The sequence below is a fragment of the Artemia franciscana genome, chromosome 8 (assembly GCF_032884065.1).
Source record: "Artemia franciscana chromosome 8, ASM3288406v1, whole genome shotgun sequence".
Lineage (NCBI taxonomy): Eukaryota > Metazoa > Arthropoda > Branchiopoda > Anostraca > Artemiidae > Artemia > Artemia franciscana.
In genome coordinates this window covers 2798177-2818222 of record NC_088870.1, presented here as the reverse complement: position 1 = coordinate 2818222, position 20046 = coordinate 2798177, and the positions used below count along the sequence as shown (strand labels likewise).

General features: G+C 33.9%; 1 protein-coding gene and 1 long non-coding RNA gene across 2 annotated transcripts in view; one reads left to right on the top strand and one right to left on the bottom strand.

The window, feature by feature from the left end:
• The window catches only part of LOC136029885 (uncharacterized), a 55186-nt gene that overhangs the window by 13145 nt on the left and 21995 nt on the right, over positions 1 to 20046 (bottom strand). The gene's annotated exons all lie outside the window — the stretch shown is intronic.
• The window catches only part of LOC136029879 (protein NEDD1-like), a 66207-nt gene continuing 48714 nt past the window's right edge, over positions 2554 to 20046 (top strand). The window contains exons 1-3 of the mRNA XM_065708358.1: positions 2554 to 2663; positions 10200 to 10312; positions 14384 to 14506. Of these exons, the coding sequence (XP_065564430.1) occupies positions 2585 to 2663; positions 10200 to 10312; positions 14384 to 14506 (315 nt within the window). The 5' untranslated portion in view covers positions 2554 to 2584. The remainder of the gene's footprint in view (positions 2664 to 10199; positions 10313 to 14383; positions 14507 to 20046) is intronic.

The window sequence follows — 20046 nt, the reverse complement described above, 5'->3', positions numbered from 1 at the left end:
GCTCATTCTAACGGAAATTAAAAGTTCTAGTTCCCTTTTTAAGTGACCAAAAAAATTGGAGGGCACCCCAAAGTCACCAGATCAAACTTCTGAGATAGCCATTTTATTCATCATAGTCGAAAAACCCAATAACTATGTCTTTGGGGACGACTTACTCCCCCGCAGTAACCGTGGGAGGGGCTGCAAGTTACAAACTTCGACCTGTGTTTACATATAGTAATGGTTACTGGGAAGTGTACAGACGTTTTCAGGGGATTTTTCGTTTGGGGGGGGGGAATATTTGAGGGGGGAGGATCTTATTCTTATGTATCTTAATTTATTAAGTTTGTTTTTTTTTATCTCTTTCCTTGATAAATTGATAAAGGCTTCTGAATGTGAGACTGAAATATGCTGGCTTCTATTTATATTTGCAAAAAAAAACGTTTAGTTCCCTTTCTTGATAAATACTCAGTGTGATTAAGAGCTTTACTAAATTTTCGATATTTTCATTTCATTATGGTTATAAATGGAACGGAAGTGTAGTCGAAGTAATCACTTATGGTACTTATGTAGTTTTTTTTCTGCAAATTAGGAGTACACGAGGGACACCAGCAATGCAGATATAAAAAACCACGTACTAAATCAAGAAGGTCAAAAGTATATTGAAAAGGTACCGTATGAAAATATTCCGGTGTCCACGCAGACAGTATGATAAATAAAAATATATCAATGACAATGCCGTATTTAGCTTATTAAAGCGCATAAGAACAACACTTCATTTACAACATTCATTACAACATTACAATACTTCATTACAACGGCACTGTTCATGAAGAGAAGAGGTTGGGGTTGGTAGCCCCACTTATATCCGGAAACACTGCAAATCATTGTAATTATCAGTAAACATTACAAATTTTTTGTTTGATTTGGAAAATCAAACGTAATGAATTTTGAATATTTTGAATATACATAAAAAGTCAATTCTTTTGATGTGCTTATTGATATCCAAAATCCTTATTAGAGTACCGGTTACTATTGAGCTGCGTTGCTTCTTACTTAGACTTTGATACCACGAACTGTTTGACAATGAAGCAAAATGTACACATAAACCCACATTTATTACCAAAAGACATGAAAACACTCCAAATTCAGGCTTTTGCACATACTGGGTTGAGCCCCTCTTCTGTTCTTGTTAAACTTTACTGTATCTCTGTATGTTCTTTTGAATTATCTTTTGTATAGTCTAAAATGGATCATCACTTGGTGCTTTGCTTAAAATTGTTTTAAGTGATTGACAATCTGATTTACGAATAGCCAGTTGCTATTTTATGTACTTACGTGTATGTACTTACGTGTTCTTACGTGTACTTACTTATGTACTTACGTGTTCACTTTCAAAATTATTGGAGAAAAGATGTCTGCTTTGCCGATGAAAGTGAAGTAATTTTTTACTATTAAGGAGCTTCTGAGGGAAAATATGGTTTGCTCTATTCTATTGACGATTTAAAGAAGGCAAATTAAGTTAACCAACTGAAAGGGCTGTCTGCAATTATTGAAGTCAAACAGGCATGCAGGTCATCCTAATTCACGCTCACAGACACCAAAAACAGGGCTGAAGTTTAAAATTGTTTTGGTGACTTCTTTTCTTACATAATTTGCTAATTTGTTTTGATTTTTTATAAATTTTCCCTATGCACGTCATTTTTGGGCCTTAGAAATACCAAGGTGGAGCAATTGGAAGTAGTTTGGAAAAAAAAACTAGGCCATAACCGGAAACGAAATTAGTGTTTCAAACCACTTTCTTGGCATTCCGCATCTGTAGGACAGTGTAATAATCAAGGTTGCCATAATTTAATATATCTTGCTTTTTTTATTGATATACCTCCCAATGATGTAATCGAAATAGTTTTTAGATTCTGAAAGCTGCTTAATTTGAAACTCTCTAAAAAATGACACTAAAACTACTAAGAAAAAAGGAATTATTGCATTATGCAATTCGCTACATAATTACCTCAAATCAGGGGAAAAAGTTTAATTTTGGGACGAAAGGATAATCTATTTTATACAGAAACAGTTTTGATTTAATGGCAATATGATTGTCATTTTTCTGATTTTACTGTTTTAATATAAATCTGGTCTTCCACCATGTGTAATGTTTTCTAGTTAACTATTTCACTTTTTTGGAGGCTATTGAAGGTAGCCTACAATCTTAAAAAACTTGTGTAGACCACATTTGAACTAGCGTTGGTCTTCTGCAGAGTGAAAGCCGCTTGATTTCCATCATACAGATATCTTTTTTGTACATGTATCTTAATCCCATATTTTATCAAAATTATCTTTTCATGTTCTATTTTGCTGTAACTGTTAGTTTGTTTAAATAAAAGAATGTTTATTAAGGGAATATATCTGTTGTTTTGTAGATAAAAAAAACAAGGAGAAGCATGATATCACGAATCAATAAAGCCAGATTTGTTTCCTGATTTTTTATCATTTTTTGGTATAATGAGCTAAAAACTGAACTTTACATTTCCGAAAAACATCGCCGTTCATAGTTGATACTTTTGCAAATAAGCGGGAAAATTTGAATTTGAATGATTAAACAAGCATGATTGCTACTTCAGCTGGAAATGTAGTCAAGTTGTGGAAAGATGATTCTCTTAGAACTTGCATGAAAACCGAAAAATGTTAGTGGCTGCCTTAAATATTGCAATCCACTTGGAATTATAGACTTACTTTAAAGTATTTGAGCCTACTTGAAATAGCCTAGTTAATTTATGGTAGGCTAGAATAGAAAAAAGATTACAGCCCATATAGTCACTCTTTAAATTTCTGATGGGTTCAGATATGGCCCTAGGCTGATTTCTTATTTTGCAAATTGAAGATACTAATGTCCAATGCTGAATCTGTTTGGCTCTATCATTAGTATGGATAGTTTGGCTATTTGTGTCCTAGCCTATATGATATACAAAAGAAAGATTATCACTATGTTTATAGCTAAGTAACATGGTTTCTCTCAGTGTAAACCCCCAATCCTTAGCCAATGCCTAATCTTGGACAAAGCCTACATCCTTATTGAACAGTAGCCTATATTTTTATGCATAGACAACAGCTTCAGGTAAAAGTCTACTTGAAATTACGGGAAAATTCTAGTTAATTGGCTTCTTGCTATCTCAGAGAAGGTTTAGGTTAAAAAAATGAAACTTTCAGGGATGAATCTACAGACTAAAGTATGTCCTGGGAAGGTATTTTGAAGCAACTACCTCTACTCCTTCTCCCTCTAGAGGGCCCTGACCTTTAAAAATATGTGTGTTACAAAAGTGAAATCTTGCAAAATAGATCTTCTGCTTAATTGAAGTAAAACAAAATTGTTTTCAGCTTCACAACTTTGCTCAATTCCATTTTATAAGGTTTTAAAGATATGCAAATACATTTCCTAAATTTTGAAAAAAAACATTGATATGGCTCAAAATTCTACTCAAATAACAGGAATTGCATTTTCTGAACTAAAGGCAGAGAATTGAAAGCAACTAGTAACTGAAAATTCAGGAAAAATTTGTTTTGTCAAAATTTCAATAGGCATAGACCTGTCATGTAGGCAAATTTCAGGGCCCTCTAGTGGGAGAAGGAGTGGAGGTATGTACTTTAAAATACCTTCCTGGGACATACTTTAGCCTGTAGACCCATCCCTGAAAGTTTCATTTTCCTAACCTAAACCCTTTCTGAGATAGCAAGAAGTCAATTAACTAGAATTTTACTGAAATTACCTTAAATTGCATGTCCAACAAGATAAGGTAGTGATGAGCCTCCTGTTGAACAGCTTGCTGGTGTGACATGACTATGGTCTGGCATCCCAGCCTAGTCTACACTCTACATGAGCTCAGTCCTGATCAACTTCTTTCTTGAACACATTTATGGTTTGGGACTGGATGGTGGCTTCAGAGAGGCTGTTCCAAAAAGGCACAGCATGTTCAGAGAAAAATTGCCTACACTCATGTCAATGGCTTGCAGCTTCTTTGTGTGACCTCTTGTTGTACTTGCAATAGATGAGAAGAATACTCAACAGTGTTACTGGTGGCATCATAAACTACTACTCTCTGAGTCCTTCCAGTAAGAAAGGCTTCAATCCAGGCAACTCTATCCTCATGGACCCTGTATGCTTCTGTTTTCAGGAGAAGAAATTGGTTTTGTACTTTATCAAAGGCTTTTGCTTGATCAAGCAATATGACATCCACCAGAAGGTAATCATGCAAGAGTCTGGTGGCAAAGTCATGTGATTGAATGAGGTTTGTATTGATTGAACAACCTTTATGGAAACCATGCTGACTTTTTGAACTACTACTAAAACTAATAACTCACCACAGCACCAAGCTGCCTGAGGCCAACACAGCTAGGCATGCTCCTCCTCCAATCCAGTCTATTCAAGGCCATCCTCTTTACACCCTCTCAAGAAGTTCCTATTTCCTTTAAATCTTTATTTATGACATCCTCCCACCCCAGACAAGGATAACCTGCTTTCTGTTTAGGCCCAGATGGTTCACCAAAAAGGACAATCTTTGGCAATCTGTCATCCTTCATCTGCAGAATGTGCCCGAGCCATCTCAATCTTTCTTTCATTATAGCCTTAGAAAGCAGGATTGAACCACATTTTTCATACAGCCTACTGTTTGAAATATAGTCATTCAGCAAGGTACACAGAACAATCTACTGGCAAGTTCTCTGGAAAACATCTAGTAAATTTTCATCCACTTTTCAGAGCATCCATGCTTCTGAGCCATGATGCCCTGAGCCTTGGCTGTTCTACTTTTAACATCTTCACTGCTCCCACCATCTTTACTAATAATACTGCCAAGGTAAGTGGCCCACCTGACCAATCTTTTTGTTACCCAACATCACCTTTTTGTCTTCACTTATTCCTACCCTTAGTGACTTAGTCTTCTTAACATTAGTTTCCAAACCTATTCTAGTATCCTGAATTCAAAAACCTCTGAAAGTTCATTCATTTTGCTTACACTTTCATCTAATATGCCTAAATCATCAACATAATCCAGGAGTCCAGGAGAGTTTTTCCTCTCAATTTGATTCTGTGGTCTCCAATTGCCTTTACTGTGCTCCTTAAGACGAATTCCATCAAAATGATCCATATTAAGGGGGATAGAACACAACCCTGCTTAACTCCTGAGTTAATACAAAACCAGTTGCTAACCCCATTTCCCACCTTAACTGAAGTAGTATTATTCTTGTAAATAGCACAAATCACTTTAATGTATTTGTCTGGCATATGATATAAGGATAAAACCTTTGCTAAAGCTATTCTATCAACAGAATCAGCTTGCTCATAATTTATAAAACTGAGTACCAAAGGTGTTTGACAAGAAAGGCACTTCTCAATTATTAACCTAAGAGTGAAAACTTGGTCAACACATCCTATACCTTTTCTAAAACTGCACTGTTCTTCTCTTGAAACTTTTGTCTACAGCATCTCTCAGTCTAAAAAGTATCATACTACTAAATAATTTGCTGCCTACAGAGACTAGACTAATGCCTCAATATATTTTTGAAAGTGACTAATTCCTATCCAGGTGCAATTTTCTAATTTCTAATTTCTGACCAGTGCATGATTTATGAGGCTCTCAAGGACCTTGCATACAGCAGATGTAAGGCTTGTAGGCTTGAAAACTATAGGCTAGGTCCTTTCTCCCTTTCTTGAAGATGGACTTGATCTTGCCCTGCTTCCAGTCACTTGGGAGAACTTTAGAAGTGAGTGACATCCCAAACATCACTGCTATCAGCTCAGCAATTTCTTCAGCTTTTTTTTAAGAGTCCTAGTTGTAGGTTATCTGGCTAAGCAGCTTTATATGCATCCAGTCTTTTAAGCCTTTTTCAGAACATTTTCTATACTTATAATTGTCATGTACATTGGTTCTCCAATTGGTTGCTCTGGTAAAGTGGGTTGAGGGTTTGCTAGTTGCTGAGTAGAGAAATTTGTATCAAAGCTAGAGTTGAGCAAATCCGCTTTTTCTTTAGCCTTTAAGGTCTTTGTGTCATCCTCTTTCATGAGATCTGGGATATCATGTCTAGAGGGATTAGCTGCTGAGATATGGTGCCACAACCCCTTTGGACTCTACTTTGCATCAGCTGCAATTGCCTCCTCATTGTTTTCTACAGTCTTCTGAGTCAAATTTCTTAGCCTGTTTCTGCATTTCTTGAGTGTAACTAGGGCTATCAGATCTGTACTTGGCTATCAGATTGCATGTGTTTGGTCCATGCTCTTTTCTTCTTCCTTCTAGCCCTTATGACTTCTTTAGGTAGGAAGGGGAGTGTTTTTGGTGGGGGTGACCAGTATATGCTACCTGGGTATGTTTATTTTCTGCAGCTAGGACTACTGTCTTAAATGCCTCCTAGCTTTTTTTTATGTTACCACTGTCAACCACACTCTCCCATTTTATCTTTGACAGGTCCTGCAAAATTGAGGTACATGATTGACATAAACAGACCAGATCTGCTCTCTTTGAGGGAGCTGGGGAATTTTCAGTGCTTTGGTGAGTTTGGTGCCTCTGGACATGCTAGGACAATAAAAATTGGTAGGAGTGTCAGGGACCTGCACAAATTGACTTAATTACAGTCGTTTCCCCAATTCAACCATCTGGGGGGAGGGGAAATTCTGAAAATTGAGGTATGTTTATCTTAGGAATGGGTTATTTGATATGAGATATACATTTATTAAGAAAAGAAAACAAACACTATTCACCATTCGCCTGCCAAGAAAGGCAATAAGCTTGTAAGGGCAAGCAAGGTTATCACCCTCAACTAATTAAAACCACGTTCATATTACGCTACTCAACACAAAAGAAACTTAAATGATGAAAACTCTTAACGAAACTTGATATAAAGAAAGATTTTATGTCTCAAATGCTCCATTTCCAATTTGGATTGGATCTGGACCAGATCTGATCTCTTTGGGGGAGTTGTGGGGATTTCTAGTGCTTTGGTGAGTTTGAGAATAAGCACAAGTTCTAGATACATGATTGACATAACCAGATCTGATCTCTTTGGGAAAGTTGGAGGGATTTCTAGTGCTTTGACAAGTTCAGTGTTTTTTGATGTGCTAGGACAATGAAAATTGGCAGGTGAGTCAGGTACCTGCACAAATTGGCCTGAGAACAGTCATTTGCCTGATTCAACCATCTGGGGGGCTAGAGGGAGAGGAAATCATGAAAATTTAGGTATATTCATCTTACAAATGGGTGATTGGATCTTAATGAAACTTGATATATAGAAAGATCTCGTGTCTTAGATGCCCCATTTTCAATTTGTATTGGATGACCTTCACATTAGCTGTTTAAAAATGTTTAGTTTGTCCCTTTATTTAAACCCCCCTCTTCACATCTAAATGTTGGCAACAAAACTTGTCCTTACTCTTGATCCAAAAATCCTCACACCAAGTTTCATCAAAATATCTCATTTCCTTCAAGAGTTATAGCATGGACACACAGACAACTTTTGCGGTTCTGTACTTTGTCATGTACCTTGTCCATACCTTGTCACATTTTAGGTTCTGGCATTGTCACAAGTGCCATATGAGCTCTTGTTTTAATTTACTTAGCTAGGTTGAAGGTGAGCACACCACTGGATGTGCTGTTTTATGCTCTTTCAAAATATGCTTATAGACTCCTTTGTAATTTTCATTTTTAGCCCTTAAAGGGGCTCTTAAAGTGATACCTTGTTCTTTGTTAGAAAGTGGTTACAAGAAATTCTGAAAACTACCTTAAAACAACCATAAATACTTATTTATCTAATTATTATCACCTCTAAATGTTGGCTACAAAACCCATCTACGAAACTTATCCTTACTCTTGACCCAAAAAATCCTCACACCAAGTTTCATCAAAATATCTCATTTCCTTCAAGAGTTATAGTATGGACACATGGACAACTTTTGCGGTTCTGTACTTTGTCATGTACCTTGTCCATACCTTGTCACATTTTAGGTTCTGACATTGTCACAAGTGCCATATGAGCTCTTGTTTTCATTTACTTAGCTAGGTTGAAGGTGAGCACACCTCTGAATGTGCTGTTTTATGCTCTTTCAAAATATGCTTATAGACTCCTTTGTAATTTTCATTTTTAGCCCTTAAAGGGACTCTTAAAGTGATGCCTTGTTCTTTGTTAGAAAGTGGTTACAAGAAATTCTGAAAACTACCTCAAAACAACCATAAATACTTATTTATCTAATTCCTACAACTATCTGGTTCATTCTCTCCCCCCCCCCCTTAATGGATAAACATAAAGTCTACTATATATATTTGAACTATTTATATATTTTTTGAAACTACTCTAATATTTTAGCTAGTATAAAATATAGGATGAATATTTATAATGGACTGTATATTTATCCATCAGAGGGGGGGGGGGGTTAAGCAAAGCCCTGTGCTTTTAATATTGAGACAAGGAAGTATTTATAATTGTTTTAAAGTAATTTTTAGAATCTTTGTTATGTTAGTTGGTTTTGCTGATGATTAATAAGGAACAGGTTGTCACTTTAAGGGTTTAAAATAAAATTTTAAAGAAATCAGTTTGTATTTTGGGAAATAACGTCAAAACAGACAATGAGTGGTGTAGTCAAATTTGACCTAGCCAAATCATAGCAAAAAAAAGATCAAAATTTGCCAGAAAATGGTTTGTTATATTTCACTTATTTTGTATTTATTTCTGTATACTGTAAACTGCAAAAAAAAAAAAATCACATGGTCAGCTATGCCCAGGTTAAAACTAGTAGCATAGCTTCTTTTTGGGTATGGAACCTAGAATAGATTGAATAACACAAGTATTAAAATTAAAATTTGTTGAATAACTTTTGTAATCTTGCTGTAAGATTCCTTTTCTGAGCTAAATACTAAATAATAATTAAATAATATTTATTTTATTTTATTATTTATTTTATTAAATAATATATAATATTTAATATAACAAAAAAATTATGTCTTCAATTCCTTATTAACTGCTCTTTCCAAATATAATAGATACTACTATGGAAACTCCCATAGGCTATATGTAAAAAATGTCGCTAATTAATGGGGTTTTGATAATTTTTTGTACTAATTTCTCATCAATAGTGTTAGTTCATGATGCCAATCTGAAGCCCTACCACCACTATAGTAATGATGAGGTTTTTGTAAAAGTTGTCTCTATTATGCAAATTAACAAAAAGATAAAAATATTCCTGGAATTCCATTCCAAAGAGCCAGAGTAAATTGCCAATTGTTAGCAACAGCTGTATTTTGCTGCTAAACACAACCATATTGAGGAATGGTTAATATTATTTTTCCGGCAGCTTTGTCAAGTAATGCGACAGTATTGAGGGAATATTTTGTGAAAGTACTTCTATATTCAGTAAAAAGTATGTGGTGAATCAGTAAAGCTCCTGTACAACTGTTGTATTCGTTTGTTAAAGAATTTGGAAACTAAACAGTGGTATAATTTGCTTTGAGTTTTATAAGTGAAAATTGTTTCACCTTTGGTGTGTAAATTTGTTTCTGCTCCTTTAATTGAGATTTAACAAATATTAAACAAAATAGTGGCTGAAAAGCCACCCTAGATCAGTTAAGTTTTTTTTGTGCTTGTTTCACCATATTATCATGTGTTTTTTGCTCTTGTCTGTCTGAATTGAATTGACACATTTCTGACAGACGCTTACCAAGAAAAAGTCCTGAGTAGGACTAGTATAAAAAGCTATAACACCATCATTGATCAACTGTATAGGCAAGATTTGATGTAGTATTAGTGATGGTCTTCTTCAAAGTTATCAAAATCAGCTCTTTTGAGAAGATTTATCTCCATGTGCTAATATTTGTTATGGTAATAAGATAAACAGATAATATGCTATGTCTATCTGAGCAAGGGAAGAATATAGTAGGCGTATAGAAAAACAATTTGTTTTTGGTGCTGTTAATTCATTTGAAATGGTATATGTGAGTGTGCCTGTCTCTTTATTCTCACACCTAAAACTAACCTTATACACACATCTTTATTTTTTTCTTATTGGACTTCATATCTATAGGCCTACACTGCAAATATCCACGCTAGTAATCATCAAATAGTTTTTCTTCTTGAAATTTTGAGAATATTATTAAGCCCTCTTAATGTAGTTTTTTTAAGGCCCCTTCTGAATTAAATGACTGCATGTACTGATGTTTTAAATACATCATCATTTTTTTTTACAGCCGCTAAGAATGTTCAGTGTTTGGCATGGTGTGGACAAAAACTTGGTTATCTTCTGGATGAATCTGTTCACTTTCTAAACCATCAAGAGGAACCCCATATTTTTGAAAAATTGGTATTTTTAATTTAATAATTTCGTTTTCCCTTAGTCTGTTTTCAAGGCGGTGTTGCATTTTTTTCAAGACTGAAGGTTATTTTAACTATAATCTTAAAACGGAATCAAAATTTTGGGTTTCAAGCTTATTGATGACATGTTTTTTTTAGCATTCAGTAATTATTAAAAAATAGCTGTTCACAAAAAAAACTTTTGTCTGGTTATGCTTGGAACAAGGCTAATGCTAATAGAAATAAAGTTAATATGCACCAAATACAAGCACTGTTTTACAATGAATTTATTAGTTTTTGAAAATTTCACTTTTTATCAACCCAATGAAGTTTCCCCCTATGTTACAATATTAATGTCAACATCAATTTAGGATTTTGATCTGTATCTAGGATATCTTGTTGTCATGTCTAGCAATATGTTTGACATGTTTGACTCCACTATGTTTGACTCCATATGTTTGACTCCACTAGCATATGTTTGACTCCACTTGTCTTGATATGGTTTTCTATTGTACAGATGTTTTGGTAGAATCTTTTAATGTGGTCATTGCTTGTGCTTTCTCAAATATTCAGGAAAGAAATCTAAATTTGAATGTTGAAATCGTATTTTCAGTGACAAATTACTGCTGAAAGCCTCAAAGTAGATAATAGTTCTGCAAAAACGCTTTTATAATCACTTGATCTTTGATTTCCAGGAAAATTGAGTCACTTTCATGAAAGATTCTTGTGATGATTTTTTCAATGCAGTAGGCTTTTCTCCTTAATCTTCTATCTATTATCAGCTGCTTGATTTGAAGATCAACAAATATTCTATCTGCACTCAATTTTTTTCATCAAAATTATCAATGATTAGAAAAAACTCTCTGAAGGTACAGTCACTGTTGGCTATTGACATTTTCAGACAAAGGCTGGATGCTGAGTGGTTTTTAGGGGAGTGGAAACTCAACTAGGAAGCTATTGATCATCCAACTGCAACTGGTCACCATCAACACTTAACACAAGTTATTGATAGTCGACTTTAGAACCTCACAAATGAAAACCCTTATATTGCTGGAGTTGCAATTTAAGGTAACAAATTCCAAATTTTGGAATGTTGGATGGAATTTTCGGTAGCTTCCATCCATTTACTCGGGAGCCCAAGAGTTCTCCCTGCTGTTTAGCCAAATTTAAGTGATATGCCTGATCATTGTGATCTTTGCGAGATACTAGACATGGCTTGTTAGATGAGGAAGCTTCTTGAAATCAGGAGCTAATGTTTTATTTTTGATTGCTTGTGGCTTAGAAGGAAGATTTGAATGTTGTGCTGGCTCTGGTACATGTATTTCTTCACTATAAGGTAGTGGTTCCCAACCCTTTTCAAATCTGATATCCCTTGAAAAAGAATTTTATTATGAAGTATCCCCCTACAAAAATTAAAAGAAAAGTAACATTTAGAACAATACAAAACCTGGATACATGAACACATTTTCTAACATAATTTCAAAGTAACAGGACATTTTCCATTATTATTTTTTAAAGAATTTAGCATGAACATTTATGAACAGAAAACTTAATACTTCTTAGTGAGACACTTAAGCATGAATATTCAACCTTAGCTTTCTAAAATCTGGACTAAATGATGACAGGTAGAGCCTTAAATCTGGAGCTATATCAAATTTATTTGTATGTTTGTTCTTAATAAATGGATAGGATGAAAACACCCTCTTGACAAGTACTGATCTTTGGAAAGACAACATACACTTCAGGGCCTTCTCAGCATTGCAAATGATATTTCCAAGAATGGGAATATTACCCTTATGTACTATGCAAGTGAGCAAAACGTGGATTGTCTCATCCAAATAATCAAAGGATTGTGTTGCCCACATAAACAATAATGCTAAGATCTTCTAGAGCCGTTGCTCGTACATAGAGTGTCATTTTTGACATTTTAGTTGCTGATGCATGGTATGTTCAGTCTAAACATGCAATATCAAGTATTCTTATCTAATACCAGCACACAAAATTTATCAGCAAAAAACTGTATTTCAATTTTAATCATTTACAAATTAAACAAAATGCTGAATTTAACATTCCAAATCATCTTATTTGACTCTGCTCAGTATAGCCTTTGCTAGCTGGAATATGAAGCTCTACAATTGCGTCATTCTTCAAATATTTAGCTATGGCGTCATTCTATCAAATATTTAGCTGGTATATGAAGCTCTACAATTGCGTCATTCTTCAAATATTTAGCTATGGCGTCATTCAATCAAATATTTAGCTGGTATATGAAGCTCTACAATTGCGTCGTTCTTCAAATGTTCCTGCATCTAAACCTTTTTCGCATAACAGGACCCGTTTATGGAACGAGGTTTTCCTAGCTGGATTTGATTTGGGGGTTACCTAGTCGCTAAGGAGTTCCCTGCAGGGACTAGTTGCCTTATTCCTCCTTTGTATTGACGTAATAGGCCTTTTTTGTTTTGTTATCTTTAGGCTCCACTTCAAAAAATTTGTCATCTTTCTTACATTGAATTACTATAAACTAGAATACTGTATGTTGTTCCAGGCCAGCTTTAACTACGTCTTCAAATAAATTGTTTTTGTTCTCAAAGACTACATCATAAAGACATGTTTTCAAAGACTCGTGATGAAAACATCTTTGGAAGCCCGTTCGTCAGCAGGAAGAAGAGGTCATAACGGACAAGTAAAGTCATTCGACCAAAGCATAAAGAAGAAGAAAAAAGATTTTCAGAATCTTCATAAGTAGGATTATGCTTGGTGTTTACGACCATTCAGAATTAAAATTAACAGACTGTTGCTACTAATGATTAAGTTTACCACAGATGATATCACTTACTTAAATTTTGAACAAAAAAAAGGCTAATCTTAACTTGCTGTTTACATAGATTGCTGACTTATCCCTGAAATAGTTTGACTCTACCACTGCATACTGCTTAAATTTCCTTCGCTGAAGCTGTGTTATTAATTGAATTAAAGCATAACAGAAACGCTTACAAGGAAAAAAGGACCTTACCAGGGGAACCCCAAGTTTCACCTATGCTGGCGAAAACGTGCATTACACTTAGCGGCTATTCAGGCACACTGTGTGCATTCATCAGCTTGTTTGAGAAGTTTCCTGTAGGCCTTCAGCCTAAGGCAATTTACCAGAAATAGGCTTGACGTCTCAGTAAAACCAATTGATAAACTTATATCCAACTCAAAGAAACCCACACTGCTAAGTATTACTCTTTATAAAGCTAATGAATGTGATCTCGGTGGATGCCAGATGGCAACGTAAGTGTTAACTTAGACCCTCAGTGCTAAAGCTGAATAATGTATTGCAGCAGGGTAAACAGTTTCTTTGGGCAAACAGTTGTATTTCCTGTTTATTTGTCGTTTACCTTGCAATTAGATGTTGGTTTCTACCATCCTATCAAAAGCTTGTTAGTAACATTTTTCTCAACTATAGTGGTTCTCTAAGTTAACTAATAATAGTTACTAACAATTATAAGTAAAATTATCTATGCTTCAAATGTTGGGGAAAATTGCTGATGCATTTTGAATACGAAATTCGATAAAAAAAGTAGTATCCATAAATCTCTTAATCTGTGTTTAAAATCTTTATTGCATTTTGTTTTTGTCGTTTTCTGTAGAAGCTTAAACTTTAATTTTTTAAGCTATTTTCAAATTTAAGTTTCAAAGTGGGTAATGGGGGAGATCTCTGATTTAAATTTTATGATCACAAGTTAAATAAATTGAAGTTTGAATAGGGATAGATCCTTTTATTAGATAGTGATAATAACATTCACAAGATATACAGAATGTTTCGATCATATGTACAGTAACCGTCATCAGCAGAAATCTAGACATCATCATCAGAATATTTGTACTGATGACGGTCACTGTCATATGTTTGAAACACCCAGTATATTTTGTGAATGTTAATATCACTGTTTAATAGAAGGATTTGTCCCTATTCGAACATTCATTTATCGTCATGGAAAGGCAGTGTGACCTTCGAAATTACCTATGATCATAAGTTTCTTTTTCCCCTGCCTTTGTGTCACCTACTACCTTTTGAAAATAAAATTGGCTTTTTTAGGGTTCAAAAGTTGTGTCTGCTGAGTTTTCAACAACAAACAATCATCTAGTTGCTCTTGGCTTGTATAATGGTGTAGCAATGCTTTATGATATTAAGAGAGGGAAGTTGCATAAAAAGTTCTCAGTAAGTGATTGTTTTCTTCATTTATTAGTAGTCTGTTGTGTGCAAAACATAGTATAACATATAAATACATATGTATATTATAACTATGTGTATAACATATTATAACTATGTATTCTATACTATAACGTATTATATTATGTATTTGTATATATCTATATATATAAAAATAAGTTGTCTGTGTGTGGATCTGTGGATCAGGTGACGTCATGTTTGTTCGCATATGACGTCTGAATTATTTCACACTAATACAAAAGAAGAAAAAAACTAAAAAAGGTAAAAACTACAAAAAAAACTAAAAAGAAAAAAAAACTAAAAAAGCTAAAAAACTAAAAAAAACTAAAAAAGCTAAAAAACTAAAAAAACTAAAAAAAACTAAAAAAAGGTAAAAAACTAAAAAAAACTAAAAACTAAAAAAGAAAAAAACTAAAAAAAAGGAAAAAACTGAAAAATAAAAGAGAAAAAGAAAACTAAAAAAATATGAATAAATATATATAAAAATAAGTTGTTTGTGGGTTATGTCTGTCTGTCTGTCTGTCGAGTGACGTCGTGTTTGTCCGCATATGACGTCTGAATTATTTCACACTAATACAAAAGAAGAAAAAAAACTAAAAAAGGTAAAAACTACAAAAAAAACTAAAAAGAAAAAAAAACTAAAAAAGCTAAAAAACTAAAAAAAGGTAAAAAACTAAAAACTTAAAAAAAACTGAAAAAACTAAAAAAAGGCAAAAACTAAAAAAAAACTAAAAACTAATAAAAAACTAAAAAAGCTAAAAAACAAAAAAAAACTAAAAAAACTAAAAAAAGGTAAAAAACAAAAAAAAACTGAAAACTAAAAAAGAAAAAACTAAAAAAAAGGAAAAAACTGAAAAATAAGAGAAAAAGAAAACTAAAAAAATATTAATAAATATAAAAAATAAAAATATAAATATAATATAAATTAGCAATCAACAAAGCACCGAGACACAAATGACGACCGGGACACAGGGAGTATAAAAGACGACCAGGACATAAGTAAAAAAAAAAACTAAAAAAACTAAAAAAATGGTAAAAACTACAAAAAAACTAAAAACTAATAAAAAAACTAAAAAATCTAAAAATCTAAATAAACTAAAAAAGAAAAAAAAAGAAAAAAGGAAAAAAATAAAGGAGAAAAACAAAACTAAAAAACGAATGTATATACAGACCGGGACACCGGGATACAAATGACGACCGGGACACAGGGAATATAAATGACGACCGGGACACAGGGACACAACTACAATGGGGACGCCGGGGGGCACAGGGGGATATAAATGACGACCGGGACACCGGGACACAAGGAATATAAATGACGCCCGGGACACTCAAAGAGAAATCACAGACTGGAACACCGGGACACAAATGACGACCGGGACACAGGGAATATAAATGACGACCGGGACACAGGGACATAACTACAAAGGGGACGCCGGGGTGCACAGGGGGATATATAAATGACGATGGCGACTCAGGGAATGGTCGATTAGCAATCACCATCAACAAAGCTCAAGGGCAATCATTAGAATCATGAGGTATAGATCTGAATACGGATTGTTTTCCCATGGACCATTATATGTCGCATGTTCAAGAGTCGGTAAACCTGACAATCTATTTATATGCACAGACAATGGGACAGCAAAGAATGTTGTATATTCGCAAGTTTTACGTAGTTAAAAACATATATATATATATATATATATATATATATATATATATATATATATATATATATATATATATATATATATCTATATTCACAGGTGGGGCATAGGGACACAACTACAATGGCGCGTAACTAATATGGCGCGTAACGACTTACGCGCGCGGGGGGGCTTGGGGGGGGGGCGCGAAGCGCCCCCACCAACTAGGTGTTGGGGTGGCGCGAAGCGCCACCCCAACAGCTAGTATATATATATATATATATATATATATATATATATATATATATATATATATATATATATATATATGTATATATATATATATATATATATATATATATATATATATATATATATATATATATATATATATATATATATATATATATATATATATATATATAGACAATATACCTGATTCTTCAGAAAAGTACTACGAATTCTTTCCAATTAAAAAAAGCATGATTTGTGAAACAGAAAAGCCGTGGTTAGATACACAAATAAAAACCATAATAAAAGAACAATGTAAACTCCATGCTGCAGGAGATAGACTTAATGTGAACAAAATGAGATATTAAGTTGTCTCGGCCCTCCAAGCCTTCCCGAAAAAGGTATGTACGGGGAGAGTCACCCCGCTTCTAAAGTCAGTCTCAGAAGTGGCTCAGTGAAGTAAAGTGATTTGGTGAAAAAAAAAAAAAAACGCTGAAGTACAAATCAGCAACCCATACAGTAGTTTGGCGAAAGCTTCAAAAGTTAAAATTTATTTTATTCAGATTTTTACTATTACTATTTTTATTTATTTATTTTATTTATTAATTTATTATTTTATTATTTATTTATTATTTTTATATTATTATTTTTTATATTATTATTTTTATGTTTATATTTATATTTTTATTTTATATTTTTTATATTTTATATTTTTTATATTTTATTTTATATTTATTTTATATTTATTAGATTATTTATATTTATTTTATATTTTTTATTTTTATTTTTATTTTTATATTTATATTTTTATATTATTATTATTATTTTTTATTATTTTTATTTTATTATTTATTTATTATATTTTTTATTTATTTTTACTATTTACTATTTTTACTACTTACCAAACCATAACTGACGACATTCACCAAAAACAAGAAAAACAATAGGGAATTTCTCAAGACAGTGGGAAACAAATTAGAATGAATATTCGGGCCCTATGTCCAAGGGCCGTTCTCAGCGATACAAAATACATAAAAAGAGAAAACTTACAATAGGATAAAATCAATAAAATTAAAATGAATAATTTGTCAAAACAGTCCCAGCATCCTTACCTCAGCGGAGTTCATGAGTCCTGGTTGAACTTCGCTGAGGTAAGGATGCTGGGATTGTTTTGAAGAATCTTTCATTTTGGTTTCACTGATTTTATCCTGTTGTAGGTTTTTTTTGTATTGCTGAAGACGACCCTTGGACATAGGGCCCAAATATTCATTCTAATTTGTTTCCCACTGTCTTGAGAAATTCCCTATTGTTCTTCTTGTTTTTGGTGTTTTTGGCAGAAAGGCAGTGTGGTCTTCGTCGCTATTTACTTAACTGACGAACAAATGACTTAGACCATTAACAACTGTAGTATGGAAAAAACGTAGACATGTGAGAAATGACAGTTTTTTATGCAATCGGACGACTATATAGCAACTGCGCCTCATATCCAGGTTGATCGTATCAGTATCAGTAGTAAGTATCAATCATATCAGTAGTAAACCAGTGCTTGTCAGAACAAATAATTCCGAAGGTTTAGAAAGCTGCGTATGTCTGTTTCATACCAAAAGTCAAGACACCCAAGTCCTGTGAAATACTGGTACCTATATCGATAACTCTCAACTTAGCAAAGGTATTTGAGGGCTGGATACTGGCTGCAGCTTTATTCCTTGCTATGATCAGAGAGAGAGAGAAAAAGATGGATTTCTTAATATAAATAAACAAAACAAACAAATGGCCGAAGCAGAGCTTGTTTGGGCTTACAACCGTACACATACAAATAAAAACAATACGAAAAAGGACAGGAAATAAAAAAAAAGGAAATGAAAAAAAAAGAAAAAAAAAATATTCAATTACCCTGCATTTTGATCGATTCGGAATTACAATTCAAAAAAGACAAAGAGACAAAGCAAAAAGAAACTAAAACCACTTGACCAGTATCGCCAAAAACAAAACCAATATATTGGCTCCACTTGAGGAGTCAACCAATCAACCATATTTGTAGCAAAATTTGAGAAGACTTTTGAGTTTTTTGATGACTTGTCTGCACTTCTCAACTGCACAGTTCAAAATGCTGTTGCAAAACAGCATTTTGACTCTACTCTCTTCACAAACTTTCTCAACCAGTGTCAATCAAATCAGTGTCATAATCGGAGTTAGGGTAATCTATATATATAAAAATCAGTTGTCTGTGTGTGTGTGTGTGTGTGTGTGTGTGTGTGTTGTGTAACGTCATGTTTGTGTGTCGACTGACTTGTCGACTGACGTTATTTTAAGGGTTGAGCTGTATGCGTCATGAAGTTGTTTGTCGACTGACGTCATGTTTGTCAACTGATGAAATTACACACCGGGACACAAATGACGACCGGGACACAGGGAATATAAATGACGACCGGGAACCTCAAAGAGAAATTACAGACTGGGACACCCGGACACAAATCACGACCGGGACACAGGGAATATAAATGACGATCGGGACACAGGGAATATAAATGACGACCGGGACACAGGGACACAACTACAACGGGGACGCCGGGGCACAGGCGGGATATATAAATGATGACCGGGACACAGGGATTGTTCGAATAGAAATTACAGACCGGGACACAAATGACGACCGGGACACAGGGAATATAAATGACGACCGGGACACAGGGAATATAAATGACGACCGGGACACTCAAAGAGAAATTTGACGACTGGGACACTCAAAGAGAAATTACAAACTGGGACACCGGAACACAAATGACGACCGGGACACAGGGAATATAAATGACGACCAGGACACAGGGACACATCATTAGAATGATGAGGTATAGATCTGAATACGGATTGTTTTTCCCATGGACAATTATATGTTGCATGTTCAAGAGTCAGTAAACCTGACAATCTATTTATATGCATAGACAATGGGACAGCGAAGAATATTGTATATTCGCATGTTTTACGTAGTTAAAAACATATATATATATATATCTATCTCTATTCACAGGTGGGACACAGGGACACAACTACAATGGCGCGTAACTAATATGGCGCATAACGACTTACGCGCGCGCGGGGGGCTTGGGGGGCGCGAAGCGTCCCACCAACTAGTAGTTTATAATAAACATATCATAGAAAAGATTAATTTTTTTTTAATTAACTGAGATTATACTTTATTTTATTAACATTAAGGTGAATAATTTGCTTTTTTAAACCGTCTTCATTATAAGTGAGTAAAAATCCTGTTTTTGGAGGTTTTGGGGATCAAAATTGGGGAAGACTCAAGTTTGGTTGTTTTCAGACTTAAAGATCGTATCTGGAATAAGATCATTTTTTAAGTGAATATCAATAAGCCCTCCATTAATTGTGAAAAAGAGGGGGATAAAATTACTTAAACTTAACTTTTAAGCTGATTTTTAGTGATTCTAAGGGTTTTTGGGTTGAAAATTTGAAATCAATTTATGTATACAGAACCTTATTACAATTATGTTAAATAAAGTAAGTAATTTAATAAAATGGATACATGAGAACATATATAAACTTATCCGTATTATTTTTTGCCTGTCCTAACACGAAGTGCTGGTGAATGAACAAAATTGAAAGTTATACGGTTCAACCCACTTAAGCGGG